The sequence below is a fragment of the Poecilia reticulata genome, linkage group LG1 (genome assembly GCF_000633615.1).
Source record: "Poecilia reticulata strain Guanapo linkage group LG1, Guppy_female_1.0+MT, whole genome shotgun sequence".
Taxonomy (NCBI): domain Eukaryota; kingdom Metazoa; phylum Chordata; class Actinopteri; order Cyprinodontiformes; family Poeciliidae; genus Poecilia; species Poecilia reticulata.
Window position 1 is genome coordinate 15,862,388 of NC_024331.1, and position 12,054 is coordinate 15,874,441.

A 12,054-nucleotide genomic window follows, 5' to 3' on the forward strand; every position below is an offset into this window, starting at 1 on the left:
CTGTGTATTTGTACTTTTACTTAAGTACATTTTTTGAGTACTTTCTCCACCACTGGTGGCTAAATGTTATTTATTTGTTAGTTCCAGTAAACTGGCATCTTAATTAACAGTTACTGGTGATGAGACATAAAAATAGTGCCGCTTTAATTGTTTTTGTGCTAGGAGAAGTGAAAAAAGGCGGAATAATCTGTAATTTTAGCAAAAGTTATTCATTTATTTGGGCAAAGTGGTCATTGTTATTTATATGGAGCAGGCAAATGCAATTCAGCTCGGCGACTGTTGATCAACACTTATTGTTGAGACACTTATTGTTGCTCTCGTGTCTGTCTGTTAACAGTGGTCAACAATGGAGAAGCTCTCAATACCACAATGTGCAACTTTAGGTACAATGAGTTGCTAAAACTTGAACATAAATGTTTGTTCAGCAGCAGTGGCCCATCTGACATTTTGCAAAACAAAATCTTTGAAATTTATAAAAACAACTCTATGGATTAAAAAAGTAAGCAAATTATTAACCAAGAGTAAGTTTTCAAAGAGTAAGTTTTCAAATGTTGTTGTTAGCCAAAGTAAGATTTCAGCTGACTCAGTTCCTTCTGTAGAGAACTGGTGGTTTCATCTTTCCTTCTCTTCCTCATTCAGTTTCTGACCATTTTTAAGAACTTTTTGCTGCAAAAACAGTCACTGATCACGTGTGTGCATCTTTAACTGTGAAAGGCTTTATGTTTTAGTGATAGTTTCAAATTGTAAAGTGCAGGATAAATAGTTCAGTCAAGACAGCACTCAGAGTTTGACTATAACATGTCAGCACCTCTGAGGTGTTAATCCCTTCTGTCCAAGCAGTTTTTCTCAATAGGAATGCGGCTAGACGACATTAACATGCTTAAACACGCTATAAGCGTCAAAAGCACAACCTTTTTTTTCTTGTTTTGCTTCTGTAACTCTTAAGAGATGATAACCCCGGAACAGTTGAAAGATTTTACAGAGATTGCTTCACCTGTCCTGTACAATTAAAGGTAGATTTAAATGTGTTTCACTAGAATTGTGTCACAAAATGGTGAGGAGCAGAGAAAAGGCAGAAGGTAGAGTAAGACTATTAACTTAGAAAAATGAGGAATAAAACTAATTTAAAATCAAAGTGAAAACATAACAATCACAAGGTTTAGGAGACATGCAACACTGTAATATTACAAACTAAGATTAAGCTAAACTGAAGAGTAGACAAAAGGGACAGGTTAGAAACCATTTTGCTTTGAAGAAAGGCAAGTGGCTGAACCTTAACTAATATAAAATGGGTGAAAATACTTATAAACAGGGAACGTGGAAGCACATAAACAATAAAATTAAGCAAAACACATAATCAAAGTGCCAAAGATCAACCCAAAATGTAGTCCAAACACAATTTCTTCATCTGTTAAGACTATTACCAGGAGAAAGGGTCATTGTTTCTGTACAGATGGTAATCAATCCCGTGAGATTGTTGATGGAAACAAGTCAGAACAGAACACTTAAGGTGTCTGCTTTCAATAATATTGTTGTAAAAAATGTTATCTCCTGCAATCTCTGTCAGATTGTTTATTTTAGATCTTTTAATGCTAACCTAATTTCATGCAATAACTTTTATTTTGTTGGGGGGTTTTGTTGACAGTGCACTAGGGTTGTAATTTGTCTATAAAAAGTATAGACTAAGTAATGTATAAAAGTGTTTCACCCAGAAAAAACAACAATAATTAGTCAGTTGTCTTCACAACATATTTTACATGTATTATTTCTTGAATCTAATTGGTTCTTTTTGGTAACGTTAATCCTAAAACAAAATCAGTCAGTTTTGCAATAAATGTGCATATGGCTGTATGAACTATTCATATCGCTTGAATTTTCTCTAATTTTAATATTAATACTACATGCATTAATATATATTACAGACATGCGTCAATATATTTTACAGAGATTTTCTGTGATAGACCGACACAAAGTAGTGCATAATTGTTAAGTGGAAAGAATAATAATTTATGGTTTTCCACTTGTTTAAAATCATAAAATTATCAAAATGAGCAGCTAAGTGCCTCTACAGTGACAGTAAACAGCATCCTGTTATATCTAAACTCAGCTGTTCTTCAAAGGCCTTAGAGTTTTTTGGGGTTTTTTTGAGAATATTAAACAGCATCATGAAGACCCATAAACAAAGCAGGTCAGGGTCAACTTGTGGCGAAATTTAAGAAAAGAGTTACCGGTAGATTATAAAATAAAATCTCAAATTTTGGACTCTTCACAGAGCTCTATTCAAGCCATCATTTGAAAATGAAAAGTGTGCGGCTTAGCTGCAAACCTGGCAGACAACTTTCTAATTATAACACGCACTGATTTTAATTTTTTTATTAATCTGACTTATTTCTCGTTTCAGTCATCTGTTATTCAACATGGCGGTCACCCCCAGTGTCCCTGAGGGTCCGTTATACTGCCCACTGCTGGATCGGATGAGAGAAGACCATTTAAACAACAACACACAGGTCAACCTGGCTGTGGTTTGCATCCATGGCATCTTCTCCGCCGTGGGGATTCTAGAAAATGCCTTAATCATTTGGGTTTTGGGATTTCGCCTCAGGCATCGAACCGTGGCCTCCATTTGGATGCTTAACCTCGCCATGTCTGACTTCCTGGCCACGCTGACTCTTCCGCTCTTCACCTTCTACTTTTATTCCTCCCACAGCTGGGAGCTTGGATACCCACTCTGCATAGTTCAAACTTCCATCTTTTTCTTCAACATGTTTGTTTCAGCCTTCCTGCTGGCAGCCATTTCATTGGACCGTCTGCTTCTAGTTTCCAAGCCAGTGTGGAGTAAGAATCACAGGTCAGTGGCAGGAGCTTGGAAGGTGTGCGCGCTGGGCTGGCTGTGGGCAGCGTTAAATACCCTACCTTACTCAATATTTCGTTCAGTGATTGAGAAGGCTGATAGGAGGAATTTATGCTACCATAATTTTGCTTTGTATTTATCCAGTAAGGATTCATTAGAAATGGACTGTAATGTGAGGCAGGGGGCAACAGCCATCTCCAAGTTCCTGTTAGCTTTCTTCTTCCCTCTAGTGGTCATTGCAGGGAGCTACATCAAAATTGCCCTCAGCCTGAGAAACAGACACAGAAGGAGAAAGCAGAGTACCGGGAGACTGGCTGATACGCTGACTCTGCCTGGCTGTGATGCACATTCAGGAATGGTTAAAACAAATGACGTGACTTCTGGTTCTTCATTTAAGTCCAAATTAAACAACCTGTCTCCCGTCATCTCCAGTCCATCATATCAGAGCCTGTTTTCTCAAAGTTTCACCAAAATGGTGACGTCTGTGATTGCAGCATTTGTACTGTGCTGGGCTCCTTATCACATCTTCTGCATCCTAGAAATGGTAGCCCAGTATAATGAAAAGATCTTCAAATTAGTGCAAGTGGGCCTTCCGGTGTCTGCAACGTTTGCTTTTCTGAATCCAGTTTTGAACCCTGTCCTGTACGTCTTCAGCTGCCCCCACTTCTGCGTGAGAATACGACAGAGTCTGGGAGCAGTGTTTGATGGGCTTGTGGAGGAGGGCGGGGGGTTACTGACGACTCCGGCCAGGAACCTGCAAGCTTACATTAAGCGGAGGAACAGTCGAGATGTGAGCTTTGCACCGCCAGGGTCACCAAAGTCATCAAAATCTTCATCCTATCAGTCTCCTGGTGCAGAACTACCATTGCCTGTACTCTCTAAAGACCTTAGAGACAGTCAAACAGATCAAACAGGGAAATAAGTGGAAAATGGGATGGTGACTAGCTAAAACATCACTCTCTCCTTTGAGATCATACTTTTATCATGTATATCATACTATTCTCATTGTGGTACTAAGGTTGAATCCAATTTTACATTTTGTCTACAAAGGATAAAAAGCTTGCTTAACATTTTTCTTTTTTGTTTGCATGATGGCCTATGTCCTATTACAATTTAGCATAAAAATATCAAACAACCATGCACACACCCATACCTAAGGTAGTTTAACCAGTTAACTTGCATGTTTTTGGACTGCGAGTGAGAAGGGAGAGAACCCGAGCCTGCATTAAGAGAACATGCAAATTCCATCTAGAAAGAGCCCAGACCAGGATTGCAATGCTGCTTACCACTGTTACTTCCAGCCACCAGAGGGCAGGACAGGACAGGACCGATGACATGAATAGCAGTGAAGAGAAAGTAGGATTATGCTCTTCAGGTCCTGTTTTCCAGGATCACTTCAAATCTGAGCTGCTGAACGTCTGACCTGCTCTCTGAGTGATTGCATTTCATCCTACCTGATATAAATTTTTATTAACCATCTCATCACCACCAATGTAGTTATGTGGCTTTTTCACACTGGTGGACACAGAGGCTTTTGTACAATGTAGGTCACAGCATGGGATTATCACAAAGGTAGTTCTAATTTAGATAGAATATTAGAGTGAAGATTCGGAGAATAAACACAAACCGGGATTAGGCCTGGGTCAGCTTCTACGTTCCCATGAGCCATTCCCTTAAAACAAACTGTTGTTCTCTTCCTCCTCTCTGGATTCATATTTCCTTCTATAAATTCATTTTGATATTTGTTGGACTCATAATTACAGTTTAGTGGCTTTTTTTTGGAAATCTGGTCAATATTAATTAAGAGAAAGCTTTCACAATTTTCTTTTTTCTTTAGTTTGATGAGGCTAAGCTGATTTGTCTCAATCTTTAGGTAACATTCACAGTCCACAGGTTGTGTTAGCCAACCTTCACACTTATTGGCTCTCCTGGTGAAAAAAGATTTAAAATAAAAGCATATCTTAATCAATTAGAATTCAACCTTTAATTTAAATATATTTAGTCAGTGGAGAAATCATTAAAAAGTTGGAAACAGCAGGAACCGTGACAAACAAACCTGGGTGAAGACTTGTATTTGGCCACCACATTGACATCACAGAGGACACTAAAATAACAACCTCCAAACTGGCCTTAAAGCAACCAATATGGGCACTGTACATTCTCATTGGTTGTTTGGGAGGCATGTAATAAAAAGTCTCCCCTTTTCTGCCATCAGAAACTTAAACATAAGACCAGATCTGGAGTGAAACAAATTTTAAGAAAAATGTCTAATGCCAGCTGTTGAGTGTAGGGAAAGATCTGTCATGCTGTGGGTCTGTTTCTCATCCAACAGAGGTTTATTGCCAAACCTTGTTATGAAGATTTGGCAATAAAAGGCTATTTTAAATCAAACTTTCATGAAAATCCTTTGGTCTTCTATATTTATCTAAAACAGATGGCCCTTAGGTGTAAAAGTCCCCCTGAATTGAAAGAGATGAGCTGAAGAGAAGAGAGCATATGACACAGCGAGAATCTTCAAAGCTGCCAACAGATGTCGCACTAATGTGCCATTTGTTATTTTCTTTTCCTCTATCACTTTGCAAAAGTGCTCAAAATTAACATGTTGGGATTTCTAAAGCTCCTAGTAAGATCCTAGTGTAAGATTCTGCTGATTTGAACTATTTTTTTCAGGCATTTTGCACATTTTCACCAGAGGCCCCACTAACTGAGAAGGCTGCTGTATGAACCAAGATTCAATCCATAATTTTACATCCAAATCAATGGTCCGAGCATGTATTTGTGTAAAAAAAAAGAGAGAGGTCATGATTGGAGTAACACAGATGGAATAAGACACCTAACTGCATGTCTCAGGCGGATTAGGGAAAGATAATAAAACAGCAGAAGAAAAGTGAGAACGTCTGAATGCAGTAGATGCTTAAACTGATTCAACCAGAGAGAGAAAGAGCGATAGATTATGTAAAGTGCTGTAAAAACAGCTGGTGCAGATGAGATATGAGAAAAGTAGGAAAGAGAGGTTAGGCAGAAGGAGTGTTACTTAAAAGGGGTTTAGAGCTCGGCTGCCGTACTTATAGCTGGCAGATGCTGACAAGAGTATTAGAGCTGAATTACGTGGTCGTTATTTATCTTAATCATCATGTATTTAAGAATACGCTCTTCCACACACACACACACACGCACACGCACACACGCATACATACATTCAAAAGAGAGAAGCGGTATTGTTGGAAGGCATCCGTGAATTAAAATCCTGAGAGGAAGGTTATGATACATTTCCATTTAAGGTCAGAGCTTTCCATACCTGAATATTCACATGCCCCTCTAGGTTTTTTCTCTGAACATAATGAAATTTTACAGCATGAGTCAACTCCACCGTAGAACAAATAAGGATACTGTAATAACAATGCTTTCCTTTCTTTAGATAATGGCTGCAAATGCATTTAGTCATTGTTAATTTATCCTTATTTTATGCAATAGTCCTTATGTCTGTTTGCTTTGAGAAATTGTAAAGCAAAGTCAAATTCCTTGTATGTGCAGATAATTTAGGCCAATAAAGCTGGTTCTGATTGAGATTCACCCCAGTCTGAATTGTTGTAAAGCCTAAGAAACTTGTGAAACTTTGTGAAACTGCCCTGCATTTAACACCATCCATCTTTCTGTTAATTCTGACTTGCTTTCCTGTCTCTGCAGAAGAAAAGCCACATGATGCTGATGCCACCATGTCTCACAGTTGAAATAAAGTAATAAATGTGATGTGTCCTGTTAGTTTCCCATCTCAAATAGCTGACCTTTGTCTGCAGTGTTCATGTCCAGTAACGTTCTTTACAAAACCTCTGAGGCCTTAACAAATCTTCTTTATTTATCCCGAGATGAAATGGTGAACTCCATTTACTGACTGGGTGATTTCAGAAGAGAATTTGTTTTATTTAGGGATTTCAGAATAAAACACACTGAACATACATGGCTGCAAAATTTTTCAGAGCTTAAGTTGCAGAACAAAAACAACGAAAAACATGTCTTTCTACTTCACCGTTACAAAGTACTTTGTTTTGTCTGTCACAAAAATATCCCATTAAAATATATTGAAGTATTTGGTTGTTACATGGCAAAACGTACCACATGCAGTGGGTCTGAAAACATTGGAAGGAGATTGAAGTAGCAGGTGTTTACCCAGTTCTTATTTTGGACATTGCTTTATTTATAATTTAAATATTAATTGTTGCATATTTACTGTTATTTGGTGTTATATCATTACTGAGTGATATTTTAGTGCTAACTTCAAGTTTGATCACTGTTGCACAGTGCAATGCATCTTGAATCTGAACCCAATCTGCAAAAGCAGTCGTTTAAGTTCCAGTGTTCATGTCAAATAAAATCCATAGGTCATCCATGAACCGTCTATCAGGGCTATTTGCTTTATACACTGAGCTTAGGGCAGAAGAAATCCTCTAACCATCTTTGCGCTGAAAAACAAGACTATTTATCATGAAGTATTAAAGCTGACTGACATTTCTTAATAGTTTTCCATTTTTGTGGAGTGAGAGAGACTTTCTGGCGGCACTTTTTAACATTTGGACTGATTTATTGCCCAAGTTCCTGGAGGTTGCACGGTAAAGGTCAGAGTGAAAACAGTTCAAGAAGTTCCTCAGTTGATCTACATTGCAAAAGTGTTGCATTTGTGAACTCAACATTTTCCACAACACGTAGACATGATTTTACATACTTTCAAAACAACACGTCTCTCTTATCCACTGCTGGTCAGTTCTTTTTTTTCTTGTGCTAATTCATAGCATTTTTGCAGGAAGTTCAAATAAAAAGTCAATGTCATCAAGTCATGTGGCAAAACTCGTGTTTGCTGACATTTCAGAGGAACTAACATAATGTAAAGCACACAATGATGCATAGGTATTAATTCAATTCATTAATACATTTGCATTAATTTGCATTAACATGAAATATGTGATATCTTATAAGACGTGTTTTGTAAAGAGGAGAGGTCTAATGCGTCATCTGACACTTGAGATGAAACGGCATGTCCTTAATAATGAAGTCATGAATCGTACAAAAAATTTGTAACAACCATATATCTCCAAGCATAAGTCATTCATACAGGTAAACCCAAAAATTTCTTATCCCTGACAGTGACGATCTACCATCTGATTTTGCCAGAAATATGAATAATTTTAGATTTAAGTGCATATTACTTAAAGAATAATAACTCACAATAAAACTGGAGAGAAGTCAGACTTGTACTCACAATTTTGGTCCGCAACTGAGGGACTGAGTTACAATTTCAGGTCCGTTTTTCCCCAAGTTTCTAAAGTAACCGCAATGTAAATTGAAAAAATTAATTGTGAAGACTCTGAAGTACAAAAGCTCCCTCTCCTTCTTGTGGTTCCTCCTTTATGAACTCTAAAAAGGGAAAGAGCACAGTTTTACATAAGTGGTTTTCCAAACTGCCATGTTTCACAACAAGCAAGAAGAAAAAAATGTTGCTGTTGTGACTTGCTCAGTTTTCAAAAGTGGGTGTTTTGCTTCAAGACTTCCTGCCTCTTTGAATGAAGCACTACAATAAGCCTCTTTCATTTCTTCCACTGTAACAGAAAGTGGAAGTATAAAGATGGAGGGCAGGGACAGTTCCAAACTTGAGGATTTGCAAATGATAAATTAATACATTCACTTGTTTTCAGTTATTAGAACATCAGCTGTGTAGTGATATTTCTCTTTTCAGACATTTACATCTATAAATGTCCCCTCATAAATTAACACAACAGTGCTGTATCCCTTTAAAAAAAAACACACACACACAGAGTCCCATTATTCTAGCTCTCTCCTTAAAAGAAAGCCCGTCTTCATCAGTGCAGGAGCCTTTTTTTTATACCCGAGTCACCATTGGATGCATATTCTGTAGAATGGATGCACTTCTTAAAACATATTTGTTTTAAGAAGTGACTAACTGTTGAACCCAGAGCACTTAAACCCATTATTGGGACATTTGAACAACATAAAGGATTGTTGTTGATACAAATTGAACATGACACATTTAGTAAAGCCCAACTGGAGATAGAACAAGCTATTATTATTGAGTGTAATAAGTTGAATTTACAAAGTTGACTCAAATGATTAAAGCATGCCATCAAGTTTGGCAGAGGCCTTGTAACAAGCTATTCATTTGAATCAGGTGGGCTGGAAAAGTGTTGCATCTAAAACCCACACAACAGTGAATCTCAAGGAGTATAGCAGTATAGATTCCTGGCCCATACTTCTGTTTGGTTCTGTTTGTTTCTCTTCAGGGAGTCTCTTTGGTATGTGAGTTCCTTTGTGGGATGGTGGCGTTTGGCCGGGCATCCGGTGTTACCAGTTGGGAGTGAGTCTGTGATTTGGGTAATGGTCTTTTGGTTACGCATGTGGGACGGTGCTTTACTAGCAATACCTTTGTCAGTGAGCCGCTGGCGTCGCGCCACAAAGATGAGTGAGAATGAGTTCCCCGATGAGGTCACAGACTGTGCAATGTCTCATGGTATGGTGCGCTCTCAGTCTGTCTGGGAAAGGAGCTTCAGAACTTTTTTTTTTTTTTGCCTCTCAATGACTTTCCTGCGTATTTGTCTTGTAGTGAGTTGATAGCCAAACAGAAAGCTGATTCTGTTTGGACTGGTGTGTCCTAAAAGTTTGATTATTTTCTCTAACCCCCACTGTTAGTGAGAGCCTTGGTGCCACATTTTGGCTTTGTTGAATATGTTGTTAAAGTTGTTGAGCTTTTCTGGAAATCCTGTTTCTTGGACAGAATTTATGTACTGTATGATGTTGTTATTCTAATTACGTATCAGATCCTTAAAAATGAACAGGAACAAAAGGAATCAGTTTCTCATTAATGCTTTATAAGCCTTCTCTTTAACTCATATTTCTCATAAAATGTCTTGTAAACGAAAGATTAAGATGGGTTGTCCGTTTGTTGCAAGAAGAGGGACAACTTGTCAACAACTTGCTGTCAAGTTGCTGTCTACTTGACAGCCACTATTGCTGTCAAGTAGATGGGCTAAACAACCAATCACAAACTATCATTCCACCATGAGAAAGAAACCATTCAAAACAGATGTCAATCTTTCCAGAAGCAGATGTTTAAGCAAAGTCACTAAAAGTCCATGAATTTAAAATAATTATCAAGACACAACTTGTAAAGGATGTTTTCCGAGTACAACAGGAAAGCACAAAATGGTTGCAACTAAACAGACATTCTTCTTCAGCCAACTGAGACCAAGCACTCTAATATAGAACAGTAGCAGGTTTAGATTCCTGGAGGTTTGTGACTTAATGCAAAAATGACACTAGCAGGTTATTGAATACACCAAAGCATACCTTAAAATTAATAATATATATATTTTTTTAAACTAAAGCAGCATGATCAGCCCTGGTTCTGATGCAATCAGATCTGGCTGTTAATCTGTTGGTGGTTGTTGGTGGATCAAAGCTTCCTGAAAGTTGTGACACTCAAAGACTCTCCAAGACTCATTTTGCTCCCTGGAGCAAGTCAACCAGGACTCATCGCCCTCTCAGAAACATACTTTTAGGCAATGTGGAAGCTGTTACCAAGAGCTTTCTCTTCTCTGACATCAGAGACTTTCACAGATGTGTGATTCTGCACTGAAAAAGAAGAATAGACTTCCAACTTAAAAAAAGTAGCTTGTTACATGATCTTGAATTAAGCTTGTCTAACTTACTGTATTTACATTTGTTTAACATGACAGTGTGTTAAACTAAATGTATTTTGTTGGATGAACTTAACATGGTCACTTGTAACAAATTAACTCAATTCTTTTTAAGTTGAATCACCTGTTCTCTATTTTCAGTGTGGCCACAAAATGTTTTCTTATATCAAACAAACTTTCTGCCAAATATTGCTTTGTATATTTAAGGTATTTAAAACACAACCACTACTGAATAGAAGCAATTTCTCAATCTGAATTTTGACATAATGAATGTTGAAAGAGGGCGTTAAAAGAAAACTTCTGATCTATTTTAATAAAAAGAAAATAAGATGGTTAACCTTTTGATGTTCCTTTGTCTCATAAGCTTGATGAACCTGTAAATGGCTTTCATATGAAGACTTGGCTTGTTAATGAGACATGACAATAATATGATGACAACAGCAATTTGAATTTATGAATACCATGTTTTACAGTTGTGGCATTTAAATGTCATTGCTTAATTTTTTTCTATGTAACTGCCTGATGTGAAAGACATTAACAGAGTCTACTCGAAGTTCTTAGTAGAATTAAAATTTCTTTGTTGTAAAAACTTTATCAAGACTGATGTCTTTTTTTTTTGGCATGAAACAAATGAGATTATTTTTGAAGCAATATTTTTTTGTGACTATTTAAGCATAGGCTCTATTGCATAAACAGTTTTTTTTGTCTTCCACAAGGTTTAGCTACACAAATCTGTGAAGACATATGTATTTCATCCATAATCTAATTAAAATAGGATGTTTTGGTAAGTTGTTACATGTTGGTAAGACTTGTTTCTGTTTTTCTTATATTACAGGATTATAATAAACATTCAAAGTGATTCAAATGCTTGGAATGGCACACCCAGCTATTAGACCATACGTGTCCAGACCTGTTGAATATGGCACATTTTTTCCCATGGAAAGCTGTTTCTTTCTTTTAGCCGGGCTGTTTCTTGGGTGCATTTTTAATGTGGCCTCTAAAACCAGATCGTTCACAATTCTTTAAAAATTATAATATAATGTACATTCTCACATCAATGTATGTCAACAGGGCATCTTTATTCTCATGCATCCTGGGGAGCAGTTTCATATATAAATCAATACTTGGACTATTATTGTCCTACATATGAACTTTTAGAATATGGAAGAACCTCAGTGCTCGTTCTGTTGAATCTGCTGAACATGAAATTGAAGTGACAGGAGATCTGAGTGGACTCTATGGTACTTGATTGGTTTGAATCCTACTATAATAAGTAACAAAATTAGATACCATAGCTAAATAGATGATACACAGCTTTACATTACGATGTCACAAGGTCCAATTATTTATCCCAGCACTGAGCAGATTATTAGATCAAATCAGTTCATGGATGTACCATAGCTTTCTCCAGCTGAACAGAAACAAAACTGAAGTTATTATCTGTGCTTCTTTTTCTGTTGTTTGTTGACTGTCTTATGTTTTTATCATGTGAAGCGCATT

The 12,054-nt window shown here is 37.2% G+C and overlaps 2 protein-coding genes across 3 annotated transcripts in view; one reads left to right on the forward strand and one right to left on the reverse strand.

Moving 5' to 3' along the window:
* The window catches only part of LOC103464092 (prostaglandin D2 receptor 2-like), a 15,055-nt gene extending 8,248 nt beyond the window's left edge, over positions 1–6,807 (forward strand). The window contains exon 2 of the mRNA XM_008407927.1: positions 2,402–6,807. Coding sequence (XP_008406149.1) covers positions 2,402–3,773 — 1,372 coding nt within the window. The 3' untranslated portion in view covers positions 3,774–6,807. The remainder of the gene's footprint in view (positions 1–2,401) is intronic.
* vwa11 (von Willebrand factor A domain containing 11) overlaps positions 1–12,054 on the reverse strand; it is a 48,274-nt gene that overhangs the window by 22,604 nt on the left and 13,616 nt on the right. The window contains exon 1 of one of the 2 annotated variants that reach the window (XM_008407907.2): positions 8,106–10,171. The exons of the other annotated variant lie outside the window; for it this stretch is intronic. The gene's annotated coding sequence lies outside the window, so the exon portion shown is untranslated. Of the gene's footprint in view, positions 1–8,105; positions 10,172–12,054 lie in introns of those variants that run through there. 2 annotated transcript variants of the gene reach the window in all.